The sequence below is a fragment of the Halichoerus grypus genome, chromosome 2, assembly GCF_964656455.1.
Source record: "Halichoerus grypus chromosome 2, mHalGry1.hap1.1, whole genome shotgun sequence".
Lineage (NCBI taxonomy): Eukaryota > Metazoa > Chordata > Mammalia > Carnivora > Phocidae > Halichoerus > Halichoerus grypus.
In genome coordinates this window covers 134,643,969-134,661,777 of record NC_135713.1, presented here as the reverse complement: position 1 = coordinate 134,661,777, position 17,809 = coordinate 134,643,969, and the positions used below count along the sequence as shown (strand labels likewise).

At 43.6% G+C, this 17,809-nt stretch overlaps 1 protein-coding gene across 6 annotated transcripts in view; it reads left to right on the top strand.

Annotated features, from left to right (window-relative positions):
- SNCAIP (synuclein alpha interacting protein) overlaps nt 1-17,809 on the top strand; it is a 155,638-nt gene that overhangs the window by 122,414 nt on the left and 15,415 nt on the right. For all 6 annotated transcript variants that reach the window (XM_036071931.2, XM_036071932.2, XM_036071929.2 and 3 more), the window contains 3 exons: nt 829-942; nt 8,612-8,737; nt 12,169-12,338. In XM_036071931.2, the coding sequence (XP_035927824.1) occupies nt 829-942; nt 8,612-8,737; nt 12,169-12,338 (410 nt within the window). The remainder of the gene's footprint in view (nt 1-828; nt 943-8,611; nt 8,738-12,168; nt 12,339-17,809) is intronic.

Here is a 17,809-nt window from a genome sequence, read left to right as displayed (position 1 = left end):
ATGACTAGGTTATACGTTTCACAGCTGCCTTCCTGGTTTGTACAGTGTGGGATCTCAGCACAGGAGGAAAAAGCCAGTGTGGAGATGGAGTCACCAAAGGCTTCAGGGAACGTAGCATTTGAACCAGTAGAATAATGAGGTTATTTTCTCTTTCTTTATTTTGGAATCCTACCATTTCAAATTCTCAAGGGTAAAAGCCTATTCTAAGAGCTAATGAATAAATAAATGTTGGTATATTCATACAATGGAATACTTGTCATCAGTAAAAAAGAACAAACCTTTCATACAAGCAGAAGCTTGGATGAATCTCAGAGGCATGAATGCCAAGGGACAAAGGTGAGACCCAAAAGACTCCGTACTCTATCCTGTTGTGATAGAAATCCTATCAGTGGTTGCCTGGGGCAAAGGTGAAGACCTCTGGAGACCAGAGGAATCCTAAAGATTTTGGGGAAAGGGGGGAATGGAAATGTTCTCTATCTTGATGGGAGCAGTAGTTACAAGAGAGTATATATTTGTCAAAATTCATCAAACTATATGCTTAAAAAGGGTAGAGTATATTTTATAGTATGCAAATTATACCTCAATAAAGTCATTTTAAACTAACTGATTACAGTTATGAAAATGCATTTCAGTAAAAATTCCCCATCTGATTTTGAGCCAAAAGCACAGACCAGAGACAAAATAGGTGATAGACTGCAAATAAATGAAGCCAAATAACAAGAGCCAAAATTCACGTGATTTCTTCCCTTGGCAAAATTACCATCTATGAGGTATTTTTCAAACTTGAGTGACCTTGAATTTCTTTCTTTCTTCTTTTTTCCAATCTAGAATGGTCAGTTGGAGTGTGTCCGTTGGATGGTGAGTGAAACTGAAGCCATTGCAGAGCTGAGTTGTTCTAAGGATTTCCCAAGCCTTATTCATTATGCAGGTTGCTTTGGCCAGGTAGGAAGAATTTTTAATGATCAGGTTTATAAGCCATCATTTCCTTGTAGTAATTTTTAATGAAAGACATGTTTAAACAACCTAAATATTCCCTAATAAGATATTGGCTAAATAACGAAACTATATACCTATAATGGAATTTTATGGGAAAACATGGTCATTATATAATACTAAAATGTATGATACAAAACCATTCATATTAATTTGGCACCAACTTTGAATTCTGGAGAGAGAAGAAGAGAAGTAGGTAATAAGACTCGGGGAAAAAAAAAAAACTGTGTCACAACATGTTCATAGAAGTTATCACTCAGGGTGGAATTAGAAGTGGCTTTTATCTTCTTTCTTATATTTTTCAGTATTTTCCAAATTTTCTACAATAAATGCGTTTAACTTTTGTCAAAAGGGAAAGTGATAAACTTTCTTGTACCCAGCATTAAAAGGAAAATCTTCAGTAAGATTTTCTTCAGTAAGATTAAGTAAAATCTTATTTAATTAATTAAGTTAATTAAATTAAACTAAAATTAATTCAGTAAAATCGTCAGTAAGATTAATTAAGGAAGTCTCTCTCTATTAAAGATGAGCAAACACACTAACTGGATGAGTCTCAGTTACAACCAGTTCCTACATTAGGAAATCCCTGTGTGAGTAATTGATGTACACAGATCACAGTCCAGGGTATGGAGTAAAAAAAATCCTCAGTAACTCCCTTTGAGAAGGATAAGTATAAATTACATATTTTTTTTAAGTTGGAACCACAAAATGCCAATCTCAGTCTTAAAAAAAAATAAATAAAGTCAGCACTGTATTAAAATAGATTTAATCATATTTGTTTGTGGCAAAGAAAATTGCTTCTCATGCATATAACCATATCCCCTTTGGCTTCATAAACTTTCCCAGTGGCAGTAAATTGTGGTATTGTCAACAAGAGATTATGCTTTTTCGAGCATGACAATCTCAAGTTCAAAAAATACCCGTGGAGAGTATTACTACAGTCTTTCTTTAGTGGGAGTCCATGTTAGGTGATAGCTTATTTTGTGCCATGGTAACTTCGGTTTATATATATATTAATATGTAATATGTATTAATATTATATTCATGTGTAATATATGTATAATATGTAATATGTTACATTAATGTGTGATATTAATATATAATATAATTACATATTAATTATAGTTACCATGTTATTATATTAATAATTATAGTCATATTAATATGTAATATTTCCTTTATGTGCCAGGCACCAGGCCATTGGATTTTGCATACATTATCTGACTTATTCCTTAGAACAACCCTGTTGGATCCTATTGACTTATTCCTTAGAACAACCCTGTTGGATCCTATTACCCATTCTGTAGATGAGAGTGAAGAAAGAAATTTAAGTGACTTACACATGTTCCAGTGCCTAGTAAGCAATGATTGCGTCTCAGCTCAGACCCTGTGACTTCAGGATCAGATCCTGTCTTGTGTCCGCCTGTGTGTGTAGATAATTGTATAGCGTGTTTATAGCAGCATTGATCTAGCCGAGGAAGGCTTTTTTTTACAATTTTAGCTAACAACACACTGTGATACACAGCTCATTGAAGAAGGGAGTATCTGGTACTAAATTTATTAGATGAAGAAAGGAGCAGGAAGAACATTTAAAATTTGTCAAAGCCACTGTCTTTGAAATAATCACTCCGTTTTCTCTGTGTATGGTCCTTGAGAGCCCCAGCCACGGTTTCCTACCAACAACCATAATAGTTAATAAGCATTTGCAAAGGATGCCCTTTTTTTGCTTACACTGGCAAAGGGGAGAATAGAATTTTTGAATGACCAGAAGAATGTCATCACTGATAATCTTCATAAATCACTTGCAGTCTAAAACAGAATGTTATTTATTCCCGAACTGTCTGAATAATTGTCTCATGTCCCTGGCTTCATTTTGCTTATCCTTATTCCTCACGAGGAATTTTCGATACCAATGGAAAGGCTAACTGCACTTTTGGTAGAGCTTGCCGAAGAAAAGGAGGAGAGGATTGCGTTGCCCTTCTGAGCCTCTAAGGAAACAGTTGGGCCCCCGGGCCTTCTTTGTCTCGGGAAATGCTGCTTAAAGCATGCCAGTTTCTCTGTTCAGCTCTCACAGTGGGTTTCTCATAATTGTGAAGCATTGGGACAGAACCAGAGCAAAGTGCCCTTTCTGGAACTGGTTGGGTGATGGCGTGGCTTGCTTGACAGGACTCGAGGAAAACCCTGAAACGGGTGACCTAGTCGAAGAGCCATGTCAGGCATTTGCCTCATGCCAGTTATCAGTCTCCAGGTTGTTATTTCAAGCTGACAAGCATTGTTAATGACCTCGAGGCCAGCTGTGAGCGGGGCCAGCCCAGCGGCGCCCGTAGGAGAGCATTCCTACCCAAGTGGAAAGCGTAGAAGCCCTTCCGAACTGTGAATTCTCTTCTGTCCAGCCATCCTGCATCGGCTGCAGGCACTTGCGTAACAGATAACCTGTGGCGCTGCTGAACTTGGAACCGGGACAAGGCTAATATTTTCACAAGGAAGACTGTTACCGAACAGTTTTCTAATGGATTCAGCACATGCAAGTTTTTCCTCCATCAGGCAGGCACTCGAGTGTGCTCTGGTTTTGTTTCTTGAGTAAATACCTCTGGAAAGGATAGTGCCGAGCAAAAGTCCTCTCTCGGTTTATTTTCGTTGCCCTCTGCCCCCATATAGATTCTTAAAGAACGGGCTTTCTTTGACTCCCAATTTGTGTCCCTTTCCTTGTAAAAATTACCTTAAAGACCCCGGTACCGCAGGGCAGCCCGCAGTTTTTAGTGGTCTCCTGGAGTGATAGCTCTTCGGGTGATAGGAATTGATTTTCCTCATCGTGACACGTGAAGTCTCAGAGGGTGCAATTACTAAATGGCCTGAGCGTCCCGAGCAGAGCTCACCGCAGGGAGCGCCAAGGCGAGAGCCATGGGGGGGACTCAGGCATAAAGCAGGGATGTCCTCCAGTCGGCCCGCTTTGCTGGCCCATGAAAGAGATGTTGCTGGCCCAACAATGGAGACAGACTTGTCTCCAGGCAGAGCCACCAGCGGTGGGACCCGCACTGTTTTCTTTCAACACGAGGGTTCTGACGGTCTCGTCCCTGCTCCCAGCAAAGCTGTCGCCCTCAGCTGCTCAGGGGGGCTTCGGCCTGTTCCACGCTGGACATCGGTTCAGTGGGCTCTGTGTTACTTTCAGCATCAAACCTGCTGATCGTTTTGCTCCCGAATCTTCCCTGTGACTCTTAGTAAGGAGATCCTCCTACGGAAACCACCTCCATCGTAGCATTCGGCATATACCAAGAACACCTTTGCCTGTACTGTGTGCATTCTCCCATTTTAAATGTTTGCCCTAATACAGATCCAAAAAACAAAAAACAAAAACAAAAAAACAAAAAGGCGGGGGGGGGGGGTGCGGACACTTTTTGAAAAAAAGGAAAGACTCAGCAGTTCCTACAAATGGTCACGAACAGTGACAGGCAGGCTAGCAAGAGGGATACTTCCTTCCACAGGCTGTGTGTTACTGTTTTTCCACGATTCAAAAGGCAGAATATTCTGTTGACTTCACTGTTTCACCGTCATGGGGTAGAAATAAGCAAACAACCTGGAAAGTGCTGGGATTGCAGATGAAAGCAAAATAGAAAAATCTTTGATTAGCTTGGGCATCCATCTGCTCTCCGAGGACAGCTCTTTCAAAAGGCCTAAGCGACACTGAGCTCCGCGAACCCACACACTGAGGGGCTGTTAACCATGCTTTCTGTGACCCAAGGGTGGTCACCGTGCAAAATGAGCGTGTCCATTACGGAATCAAGGGTCGCGGGTCAGTGAGCGGTTGCAGACATTCATACTCAGTAGACGGAAAGGAGAGACCTGGAGAACGTGGACTCCGTGTCTGGGTTTAAATCCGAGCCCTACCACTTACTAGCTCGGTGGCCTTGGAGACATTTATTTTTTTAAAAAATGATCTCTTTGGACCTCAGTTTCCTCATCTCTAACATGGAGATAAAAGAACCTACTTCACCAGGCAGCTCTGGGGACTAAGTGGAAAAAAGCCACATGAAGCATTGCCTATTGCTGGCACGTAGTAGACATAAATATTGGTTCTTTGGATTATTGGATGTCTCCCAGTTTCCTATTTTTATTGATATCAATATTGTTCAATTTACTTATTTCACCATAAGTAAAGCATTAGGGAAACTTGGCAAAAAAATATTTAGGCCTTAACCTATTGAAGACATCCTTGGATATACTTTTTTTTTTTTCACACTTTACTATCTCTGGATTCTACATTTATCTTATAATAAAGGACACCATGAAATTATGGCTGGCCACTTTCTTACACTTTACCATCTCAAAAACCAGACTGAATCATACAATTGATGGTGTATTAGATTTGATGACATATGATTGCAGAAAAAGCTGCCTCCTTTAGAACTTAACGATTGTAACGAAAACTGTAGAGATTTTATTGATGCCAGTAATAAACCCGTGCACCCTTTTCCATTACGTTTTTTATTAGACTTTGTCCAGAAAATCTTGTGAATTACATGTATTAATCGCCTCATTAAACAAATTACATTGCCTTTAAGAACACACAAAATACACCAATAAAGCAGGTTCCCCAAAGAGCAGAAAATCCCCAGAAGAGGAAACCAGGACATGAAGGAAGTTTTTAGTCAAAAGGTGAAAATTGAATGTACTGATGAGTGTGTGGGTGGATGGGTAGAATGTTAAGTTGAAAGGCATTCTGTAAAACGGAAATAAGAGAGAAGGGCCTCTCCATCCACATGACTGCATGAGATGTTCTCTGAAAGCAATACTTAGGGAAAATGAAAATCAGAAATTACATTCTGCTTTGAACATCTCCGTGACGCATGCGCACATGCACACACAGAAAGAGAGCGCTGAATGTCTAAGGAGGGAGGTAGACCTCACTGCATGTATATGAATACACATATACATTCATAAGGCCCTTCTTGGTTGGAGAAGATAGTTGTATTTGTTCTCCTTACTAGATATTTCTCTGATAAGTCGCTGTTTGAATTTTTGGACCATCGATTTCCGCTGGCATGTTCTCCAGAATCAGAGCAGAAAGCAGCATTTCTCTGAGAGTGGATGCTAAATATGCTCTTATCAGAACCCAGGAATTCAAGATCTTTTGTTTCCATGAAGTTTATCAGTAAACAGGCTGGTTACGTCACTTCTTACTAAAGTAAATTGCCCACTGCAGAACGCAAAACTGAATTTGAGGTGCTGGGCAAAGACATGCCTGTTCTGAACAGTAGAATAATGGTTTTACTTTATGTAAGTCTTGCATATTGAATTGGGTAAGATCCTTAATTATCAGGAAGAGTTTTTCACGCCATCAGAAGAAAAAAAGGCAGGTTATTGAACAATCCGGGCTGAACCTGATTTGGAAGACCATCGGGAGCCAAGGCAGCTCTTGGCCTCATACAGACCTTGGCCTGTTTGCCCAGATTTTCAAGCCCCTGCAAGGTCCAGGTCTCTAGATTCTTCTCCATATTTCGACAAGGGGAAAATTCCTAGTCTTATGAAATGCAGTATTCCATTTCCTACAACCCTGTTATTAAAAGTCAAAACAATGTGAATGATAGTAAAGGGCATTTTCTGTCCAGGTAGAACAGCATTATCCACTACACTATTAATTTGAGTCTGAAAAATACGAAAGTATGCCTGACAAGCAGGTTCATATAGAATATTCCTAACTATCTTGCATTCCTTTGAGCTTGACTTGCTGAAGAATAGAGTTGCTAGAATATCAGAGAATATATACTTGTCTTCTTTGGCTTTCTGATATGTAAAACAAGGGTGTTTGAATTGGATAATTCCCTGAAGTCTCTCCCACTCTGCAATTTTAAGATTCTATGATTTATATCACAGAGCAAGCCAAGTCACCACACGCTTGAGAACAAGCCACTGAGGTGGCAGGACTGTCCTTGTCACTGGTTGTGGCATGGCGACCTGCCCTCTTGCTGTTTCCAGATCTTCGCCATTGACTTCAAACCTGTGGGGTTATGTTTTTTATCCTGAGATATGTCCACTTACCCAGATCTTTTAAGGAGTTAAGATCCCATGGTAGAACCATCTGTCTCCAAGTCAGAGTCATACCGTTTTTCCCCTTCCTAATTAGTAAAAATAAAGTTGTTCTACCTTGTGCATAGGAAACATCACCACCCACTCTGGTCCAAATATCAGCCCCAACTTTCTCCAAGTTTGCCTCAGAAGAAGAGGACAAGCATGTCAGCATACCCTGATCCAGATTCTCATTCCCAGCCCTGGCCTCCAGGCTCTGCTCCACCTCGTTCTCCAGGGACCTTGAGGGTTTCATGTTCTTCAGGGTCTGTCTGCTTTTGCAGCTGACACTCACCCTGCATTCCCTGGGTACCTTCTTGATAGGTGATAGGCATTGATTACATGTTTCCCTTCTTGTTCTCTGGGGGTTTTACCCCCTGCTCGCTCACGTGGGAAGAGTGTGGTGCAAATGTCCATTCTGTCCCTGATGTCGCCAATGCGTTCATAGACAGTGCCCTGCTCCCCCCACGAGGGCTGAACCATGAAAGGGGTTGGCTGTTTTTATCCAACATTCTTTTAGCAGATTAGTTGGCATGTTCAGAAGGTGAAGGCAAATTTAATCCAGAAAAGTATAAAAGTTCATGACCAGTCCGAGCAAGTAACTGGAAAAAAAAGGGAAACCTTTAAAAGGCTAAGGAGAGATTCAAGGCTATTTCAAACACATGATCATCTTTTTAAATGTCAAATTCCACTCACTAAACTTCATGCTGTTGTTTTTACCACTCTCGTATTTTTTTAACATTATATTTAATTCATCTATTTTAAAACAGTGAAATCCCATCCCCCTGCTTTCTCCTGAGGCCAAACATAACATGAAAATACCACGAAATACTCAGTGGGTAAAAGGCAAACGGATTTTGACAACACGCTGAGCGCACTATGTCTTTGCTCTTGAAAGATTGCCTTCAGAGCGTCGGGCGCCCTCCATTTAACAGGGAATAAGGGAAGCCTTTACCTTTAAAACCCCACCAACATCTGGTCAGAAAAATCAGGAGGGTCCTGGTTTTCTCTCGGTGAGGTTGTCTTACACTTAGCCACTTAAGCTCTTGCTTCTCTCTGTCAGCCTGTTGATTGCAGGAGGTCTGGGATCACGGAGGCATGGTTGAAGCATTATCAACTTCAAAGGAGAAGCTGGTTCTCTTAATTCCTGAGGTTTTATAATAATATTCCTGTACCCTAAAGATAGTATAACAAAGTAGCAAAAACATTGCCTTGTCATCGAAAGACTTAGATTCTGGTCCCCGCTTTCAATCTGTCTAGCTGTGTCACTTTGAGGAAGTACTCAAACGTTCTACTTTTACATCTATAGAATAACTAAAACGAGAGCATTTCTGACATAACTCCCCGCTCTTAAAATTCTCTGAGCGTTCCTCTTTCGTGGACTTTGAGTCAGAGAGATGCATGGATTTTCAGTTCAGAAGGAAGGGTATTTTCTGCTGATACGATAAACCTGGTTGTATGTAAGCTTCCCACGTCAGAGTTTTGTTTCCCTCTGTCTTTATTTCAGACTTGCTGCATAATATTCCATTAATTGCAACTATCTTTCTGTTTATAGGAAAAAATTCTTCTTTGGCTTCTCCAGTTTATGCAAGAACAGGGCATCTCCCTGGATGAAGTGGACCAAGATGGCAACAGTGCCGTCCACGTAGCCTCCCAGCACGGCTTCCTCGGGTGCATCCAGGTACACAGGCCCTGCTGCTTTGAGGAGACAAATGAGTTTATCAAGTAATGAAACCAAAAAATTGGAAATTTTGTGTACTGGAAGACATGTGTGGATTAAGTCAGCTTTTTCTGTTGTAGTAGATCATAAGGAATTAAGTTGATATACTCGTATTTCCAGAAACCCACAGAAATGTCAGCATAAAGAGCCCTACGAGTTTCTCGTTGAGTGTTGCAGGATGTCGAAAGGGACTGCAGATGGAGGGCTGTGGGGTCCCCCCTTTCTCTGGGGCAGGGCAGAGCTTCTAGAATGCCTTCAGAAAGCCCCGAAACTGGTTACAGGGAGGCCTCGGGTATTACCGTTGCTCCCCTCAGCCCACGGGCCGGCTAGGCAGGGTGGCCAGCCTGTCCAACCAACAGCCTCAGGTGGCCTCCTCCTTGTAGTCCTACCTGCCTCACAGGTGTTAGCATGGTCTGTGTGTGCAAGGATGTGGGGTTGGGGAGCAGAGCCACAGGAGAGGGGGGTAGGTTCTGCCCCCTGCCGCCAGCCACCTGAGAGAGCATCCACATGCTGCTTAGATCATGTGGAGTTCCCACAAGAAGAGTCGGAATCTCTCCCCTCCACCCAGTGCTTTGGTGCATGAAGCTGAGCCAAACCCAGTGCCGCCATCATAATAGCACATGGCTGAAAGCCCAACGAGGGTCCTCAGGAGTATGAGGCACATGTGAATATAAAAAGCAGATAGATCCCTTGACTTAAAAAAAAAAAAAAAATGTTAAGGCCCTGAATGACAAAGCAAAGAGAGAAGGTGACCAACGAGGAGGAGGAGGAGCAAGAAGAGTGACCGTGTGCGGGAAGGAAAGGCTCTATTTAGATTTAGCCTGGAATTTGATTTATGAATGCGTCATTACCAGCATCAGAACAATCACACCATTGTTATCGTGGAAAATGACCCAGCATCTGTGGATGTGTTCCCACATCTGCCTGAGGTGTAGGAAAGCCCTTTCCTGACTGACAACGTAGGGCTGAAGGCCGTGAGAAAAGAAACTGCTTTTCGCCTCACTGAGCTCATGCGGTTCAGAATAAGCTACGTGTATACAGCAACTCTAAGAAAGCAGCATCTTTTGTTGCCTTACTGTATGTTGTTTCTTTTATTACCACTCCGCGTGCTGATTGAACAGGCACTTACTGACGTCCTACTGTGTGCAGGGTAGATGTATCCAAAAAAGAAAATCGGGCAGTGAGAACCGGTTGTTTAGGAAGGTAGAAGAGACTCTGAAGATGACAGGAGAGGATCTGGAAAAGCTGTCGGCGTGAACGGCAAGAGACTAATAAAAGCAAAAGGCAGAGGTAACAGCAGAACGCTCTCTAGAGCTTTTGCCCTTTGGAGAACGAAGGGATAGGAAATATTCCACGTGTCTGGACGTTTCCCCACTAATGTTGGCAAGGCGTGCATCTTCTCATTTAAGGCACCACGTTGTAAAAGCAGTGATGAGAACCCAGAGCCGAGAAAAGAGAGAAATTTAAATTATTACCAGGATCTACGGAAGATGAAAGGAGTAGTGTGACTTTTTGTGGAGGAAAAGTAATTGAACATAACCGAAAACTTCACTTTTTTTTTTCCATTTAACAAAACACTCTAATATTTACTAGTCTTGAACTTTTTTTTTATCAGCTAATAGGTGACTGAAAGCCAAAGAAAACCAGCTGATAGCACTAATTCTGTTTGAGATTTCAGTCATTTTTCTTTTATATGCAAAGAGAGGCTGTCTGTGCTTTCGGGCCATTCATCTCTCCACTTAACACAAATGATATTTTTGGCACTAGATACCGTGGCTGTGGAAACTTGGATAATCTTGGAAGCGGGTCTATCCACTGAGTGTGAGATTTAAAAAGAAAAGAAAAGAAAAGACACAGAGAGACTGAGAGTAGAACAGGACGTGAGCAAAGGCCCTTTTGAGAGGCCGCAGAGACTGAGTCTAGGAAACTCTGGAAGGGAAGTGGCGGAGGCCAGAGTCAAGGGAGTGGGATCAGTGAGTGTTGACAGCGACACTCTGGGCAGGCTGTTGTGACCTCTGAGTTTAAGCAATCTAGGAACTTAAAAATCCTAAGTGTAACTTTAGGGAACAATAGTACCTTTTACTCATATAAACCCAGGGGTCAAGTCTCATCTTGATAGTGTCAAAGGATGTGTCAGATTGTGGCAGCTGATTAATATTGATGTAACAGCTTTCTGTGGCATCTCATGTCACCACAGTGTAAATGGAAAAGAATTTTGATTTTTTTTTTTTAATTAGCGATGTCAACCGTGGTCCATCAAGTCTCTCTTCCTTACTAACGATGCCTTGGTCAGATTCCGTAACTTTCTGCTTGCTTGTGCCTTAACATTGACTCCAAACCAGTTTAAAATCTTGGTGTTACTTCTGCAAAGTGTTCTCCTCTCCAGCCCAGATTAGACTCGGGGTTTAAGGGACCAAGCCATGATTGGCTTTGTACACCTCACCTTAACTCCTGTTCTCCTCTCTGCTGGGCTCAGTGTTGGAGACAAGGAGGAGGGAGGAGAGAAAAGTTAACCGTCTCTTTGCTTAACTGGCAGAGGTCATGGCACTCTCCCTGAAAGCTGTAATTCCTTCTCTGGCTCACGGTGGTGGGCCACTGATGTCCTCTGGGCAGCCTTCAGGTGCTGACCCTCTGTTGGGCCTGATGGGTGAGGTCTTCAGAGGGCTCTCTGGAGCCTCCCCACTGATACCTGACCTGGGAGATCTGGCCCCCACTTTACGTCCTCCTCCTCCCATACAGCCCCTCTGCCTGTGTCACACCCACTGCTCTTTCTGCCGAGAACCCTCTCCTTCCGTAGCAAGCTCACCCCAAGCCCCCTTCTACGACGTCTCCTCAATCCATGGGTCATATCCTTGCCAGACACATGGTGGGAGTGTGGGCTGCCCCACACACAGCCCCTGCAGGTCATTTCTCTCCAGTGCTTTTTATTTCTGATGGGGTAGGCTCAGCAACAGGCCACATGTGCTTCCCAAGCAAATAGGAACAGGTAAACAAAACCCCACTCTCTCCTTGCAGGCGTCCCCAACTTTCTGGGCCCATCCACTGAAAGGAACAAAGCAGCTCACCCAGGAGACAGCCCCCTCAGGACGGCAGCAGGGTCTGCCCCTCACAGCTGGCTCCTCTAAGGCTGGGTGGGATGGTAGCACTGGGACAGGATCTGTTGCATGTGGGAAGGCTCTGAGGGAAGTATCTGATACCAACCCCTACAAAGCCACCAGAGGCTCTCTTTTGTATGTGACGGTACCCTTCGCCCCCATCCCTACCCTGCCATGGGCTCTGGTAACTGGTATTGGACTAGCAGGAAAAGTTCCATTCACCTTTCTCTTCCCGTCATTCCAAAATGTCGCCAGGGAGGTCTTGTAACGATCCCATGCCTCTGCACGTTCCCACAGACATTGGTGGAATACGGAGCAAACGTTACCATGCAGAACCATGCGGGGGAAAAGCCGTCCCAGAGCGCCGAGCGCCATGGGCACACGCTGTGCTCCCGGTACCTGGTGGTGGTGGAGACCTGCATGTCGCTGGCCTCCCAGGTGGTGAAGCTAACCAAGCAGCTGAAGGAGTAAGTGGCCCATTCCGTCCCTGCGAACCACGTCGGGCTGGTCCTTACTTGGCTCATGTTCGAGCCCGGTGCCAGTTGTCTGGAGAATTCCTAGCCTTCTGCCCATCTCCTTTTCCTCTTCCACCCCAGTCCTGCCAGCCGGCATCCACACGATGGGTGCGATCTGTGCAGAGGAAGGAGGATGCTTCCACAAGCAGACAGTGCAGAGCAAACTCCGTGAGCAGAGAGTGTGAGGCACATTGGACGAGAGACAGCCTCTCTCCGCGTGCGCAGCTCACGGCCCGATGACTTAGATACACACACGCATCGTCCCCAAACTTCTGTCCCTTACCTTCTAAGAAATCATAAAAAGCCTGAGATAGAAGAAAAAAAAAAAAAACTAGACATGGGCCAGTTTCTCAGGTTTTCAACAAAAAATGTGTATTTGGGGACAGGCCATCTGACAACAGTCACCAATGTTAAGATTTACAAAAATGAAGCCGACGATTCGTGAGTCCTCGGAATGGAAAATAGCATTCAGACAGCGTGATGTTACTTAAAACCCTCTTGGTCTAGATGGAGTCAGTTCTGTTCTTGATGAGATTATCAAACTGGTAGCCATTGCCTATGGAGATGTCAGGGAGCATTTCTGGGAGGTTGTCATGATATGCCTGACGACGGGGGAACAGAGGAGAAGTCATCAGGTAGGTCTCTAGCGGTCCTAAGAATCAAGGAGCCGACACCACCTGAGAGGACTAAGGTCAGCCCTTAGCAAACACACCAGTCAAAGTACAGTTGCATATTGGAGAGGGATTCACTGAAAATCCCAATGGTATTCAAAGTCATGTTGACCGATTAAGAGGATAAACCCGAAAAGTTAAATTTTAGAAGCAAAATAGGGAGTGTCTTAAATTATTTTTAAAAATACTCTTTTCGGGGGCGCCTGGGTGGCTCAGTTGTTGAGCATCTGCCTTCGGCTCAGGTTATGGTCCCAGGGTCCTGGGATTGAGCCCCGCGTTGGACTCCCTGCTCTGCGGGAAGCCTGCTTCTCCCTTTCCCACTCCCCCTGCTTAAGTTCCCTCTCTTGCTGTGTCTCTCTCTGTCAAATAAATAAATAAAATCTTTTAAAAAAAATACTCTTTTTGGGGCATCTGGGTGGCTCAGTCGATTAAGCGTCTGCCTTCAGCTCAGGTCATGATCCCAGGGTCCTGGGATGGAGCCCCGGGTTGGGCTTCCTGCTCGGCGGGGAGTCTGCTTCTCCCTCTACCCCTCCCCCCCTGCTCGTGATCTCTCTCACGCTCTTTCTCTCTCAAATAAATAAAATCTTAAAAAGTAAAAAAATAAAAAATACTTTGTTTCCTTTTGAAAAGAGACCTACGATGGCTGGGAGGCCTTCGCTGATCATGCGACAGTATGACAAGCCCTTAGACCCTCGGGCTCTTCTCTAAGCTGGAAGAAACCTTCATCTGTCCACTTCCACCCTCTCGCCCCAGAGACCAGGTCTCTGTCCCCTCCCACCCTCCCCCTACTAGAGTACGCACTTTAATGAGTTGGTTAGGATTTTACTAGACACAAATAAGGTTTAAAAATTAAATATTAAAGGGGTTCCCTCCAAGCGTCCTCTGCCCTATTACACAAAACTCCCCTGGGGCGGGTGAATTAAATGAGCTTCAAGGACTTAATGCAATTGAAGGGAAAATACACACAAACTCACAACTCAATAAGTTGCCTTTCCACAGTGAACACACTTGTACATATGTTTTTATGTACATGTGTAAGTATTTCTAAAGTTAAGTTCCTAGAAAGGGAATTGCTAAAACACAGGGGATACACATTTAAAATGTGGATAGGTGTTGCCTAATATCCTTCCAGAAATGTGGCAATATCCTTTCCCCTCTGGGTAGTGTATGGACATATCCATTCAGAGGAGCTTTAAAATAGTCCAAGAGAATGTTTTTTTTTTTTTTCTTAAGATTCATACTCAGAGGAAAGATCACAAAACACTGTCCTCCATCCTGTACCGTGGAGTCTGTGAGCTGTTCATGAGCTATAATAGCTGTTTTATTGGTGAACTCTTCAAGGTCAGGGTCTTGGCTGCCCTCTCTGTTGATGGGCCCTGAATAAAATACACAAGTACGCTAATAGATAACAGTTCTTCCATTGTCTACGAAGCTGAATGCTGTAGACAGTTATGGTGAGGCCAGTGACAAGATAAAATATGAGAGGTTAGGCTGGAGACCCCGGTCTTTTACTTACTGTGTGCCTCAGTGAGGTTGGCAGAACTAGAAGTGAACAGGGAAGTCCACTGGGTTTGAGCACTGTAGCCTGTGCCCTTCAGGCTCCAGGACACCCCCAGCACAGAAAGGTACAGGAGGAGGGATGAGAACCACGAGTTTTTCCAGTCCAAAGTTCTGAGTGAGAGACAGTCCGGAGTGCCTTTTCCTGCCAGAAGGCCTTTCTACTAACTCTTTACAGTTAATAAACGTAACTACTGTTTAAAAAGTGGTGACCTTCAGCTCTGTTAGAGGTCCTGATGTAGAAGCCTAGATATTACAGGTTGAATTATGCCATCCCCCCCACAAAAAAAATAGGATAGAGTTTTAACCCCTCGTACCTCAGACTATCCACTTATTTGGAGATAGGGTCTTTAACAGAAGGAGTCAAGTTAAAATGAGGTCATGAGGGTGTGTCCAAATCTAGTATCATTGGCGTTGTCATCAAAGGGGGAAATTTAGGGGCGCCTGGGAAACTCAGTCAGTTAAGCATCTGCCTTCGACTCAGGTCATGATCTCGGGATCCTGGGATTGAGCCCCGTGTCGGGCTCTCCGCTCAGCAGCAAGTCTGCTTTTCCCTCTCACTCTCCCTCTGTGATCTCTCTCGCTCTGTCTCACAAATAAATAAATAAATCTTTAAAAAGAGGGGGGATTTAGCTGTGGAGGCAGACACACACAGGGAGAACACTGGGTGAACATGAAGTCAGGGATCAGAGTGATGCGTCCCCAAGCCAAAAGCGCCAGCAAACCACCAGAAACAAGGAGAGAAGCAGGGAACAGCCTCCCTCTCAGCCCTCAGAGGAAACCAATACTGCCAACCCCTCGGTCTCAGACTTCCAGCCTCCAGAACTGTGAGAAAATAAATTTCTGTTGTTTTAGCCACCCAACTGATGGTACTAGGTTAACAACAGCCCCAGCATGGCATATGCCCATCTATGTTCTCATGTTTCATATACTTTTACATAATCATATTTCACATGATCATGTGTTTAAAATTGGGCAGTCCTTGCTGAGGGTCTTCTCTAGAATCTAGAGAGTAGAGTCCTTTTTTTTTTTTTTTCCCATTCATGCATGGAATTCCAATCATCAGTCAACCCAATCGCCCCCAAATAGTTTTCTTAACTGTACCATAATTCACTTTGACACTTCACAAACCCTTTAAAAGTAGACCGTAATCTTGCTTCATCTACTTTAGCCCCTCACTATTGTTCTTTTTTTTTTTTTTTTTTTCGATTTTATTTATTTATTTGACAGAGAGAGAGAGCACAAGTAGGCAGAGAGGCAGGCAGAGGGAGAGGGAGAAGCAGGCTCTCCACTGAGCAGGGAGCCCGACGTGGGGCTCGATCCCAGGACTCTGGGATCATGACCTGAGCCGAAGGCAGCCGCCCAACCAACTGAGCCACCCAGGTGCCCCTCCTCACTATTGTTCTTAAAAGTTTGACTGGCAGTACCAGCCTGCAAAGTGGGAAAAGTAGAATGTACTTTAGTTTTTTATTCTTTCTTTAGAATAAGGGTTAGCCAACTATAGACTATGGGCCAAATCCAGCCTACTGTCTGTTTTTGTAAATAAAGTTTTATTGGAACCCAGCCACACACACACAATCATTTACCTTTCGTGTAGGGTTGATTTCATGCTACAAAAGCAGAGTTGATTAGTTATGACATAGACCGTATGACTCACAAGCCTAAAATATTTACTATCTGACCTTTAGGGAAAAGTTTGCTGGCTCCTCCTTTAGACAATTAGTTTTCAGTAGGTGAGTCACAGAATGAGTGAGACAAATTGAAATCATAGACATTTCTTGTCTTAGGGATAAAATGTGAGGACTAAGACTGACCATGTCTGAAAAACAGAGTACTTGGGGAGATGGAAGGGTGTCATCCCAGTCTGATCTCACAGAATTAGAGTTAGGTGGCCAATGGTTGTTGAGTATGTGCAGTGACACTTGGCAAGGAGAACAGTGGGCTTCTTCAAGCCCAGATCTAAGGTCCCGTGGTCATTTTAAGAACACTTGCAACTCGGGGCACTTGGGTGGCTCAGTCAGTTAGTGTTTAACTCTTGATTTCAGCTCAGGTCATGATCTCAGGGTTGTGAGATCAAGCCCCTTGTTGGGCTTGTGCTGGGCATGGAAGCTGCTTAGGATTCTCTCTCTTCCTCTGCCCCCACCCCTGCTCACACGTGTGTGTGTGCGTGCGCACGCACACACATGCGTGCACTCTCTCTCTCTAAAAACAACAACAACAACAAAAAAACACTCATTCATTTAGTTCCATGTCCTGGCTCATGAGAGGGCCTACCATTTTTTATGCTAATTGTATTAGTTCTCTATTCTTATAACAAATTACCACACACCTAGTGGCTTAAAACAACACAGATTCCTCTTACAGCTCTATAGTTCCAAAGACTGGCATGGGTCTCCAGATTAAAATCGAGGTGTCCACAGGCCACATTCCTTTCTGGAGGCTCTAGGATGGGTCTGGTTGCAGGATCAGTTCCTTGTGGTCATAAGACCGAGGTCCCCTTCTTTTACTGGCTGTCAGCAAAGGGGCATTGCCAGTCCTTAGAGGCCACTGCATTCTTTGGCTCATGGCCCCTTCCTTCGTCTTCAGAGCCAGTAACCACAGATGAAGTCTTCACACTTTGAGTGGCTCTGACCTCATCTTCTACCTCCTCCTCACTGTTAAAGATTCGTGATTAGATTGGATAAACCATAATAATAATAATAATAATCCAGGATAATCTCCCTGTTTTCCTATCAGATTATAAATAATCTTGATTCTGTCTGCAACACTAATTCCCTTTTGCCACCAAAGGTAACATACTCCCACCTTCCAGGGATTAGAATGTGATAGACATCTTGAGGTGGGGGCGTCAGCACACTAATCCTAGAGTTCAGTAAATACTGCTATTCTTCTAAAGTCAGAATCAGTTGGCTTTACTTTTCTCAGGTTCTGTAATATGCTTTCTAAACTGATTTCAATTTCTGTAACCTGTGGCTTTTAACTGATTTTCTTAAATTTGAAGCACATTCTCATTCACATGCTCTTATCTCCAGAAGAAAATGAGTGTTGCCATACTGTGTTTCCCTTCATGTAAGAAAATATCAAGTTATTTAATGGTTTTTACCCAATACGGAAATAGTTGTGTTGTTTTATTTTGCTCTTTTCTGATCACTAAATTAATTCAGTTACTTTAAAGATTTAAATAATTTGGAAAGA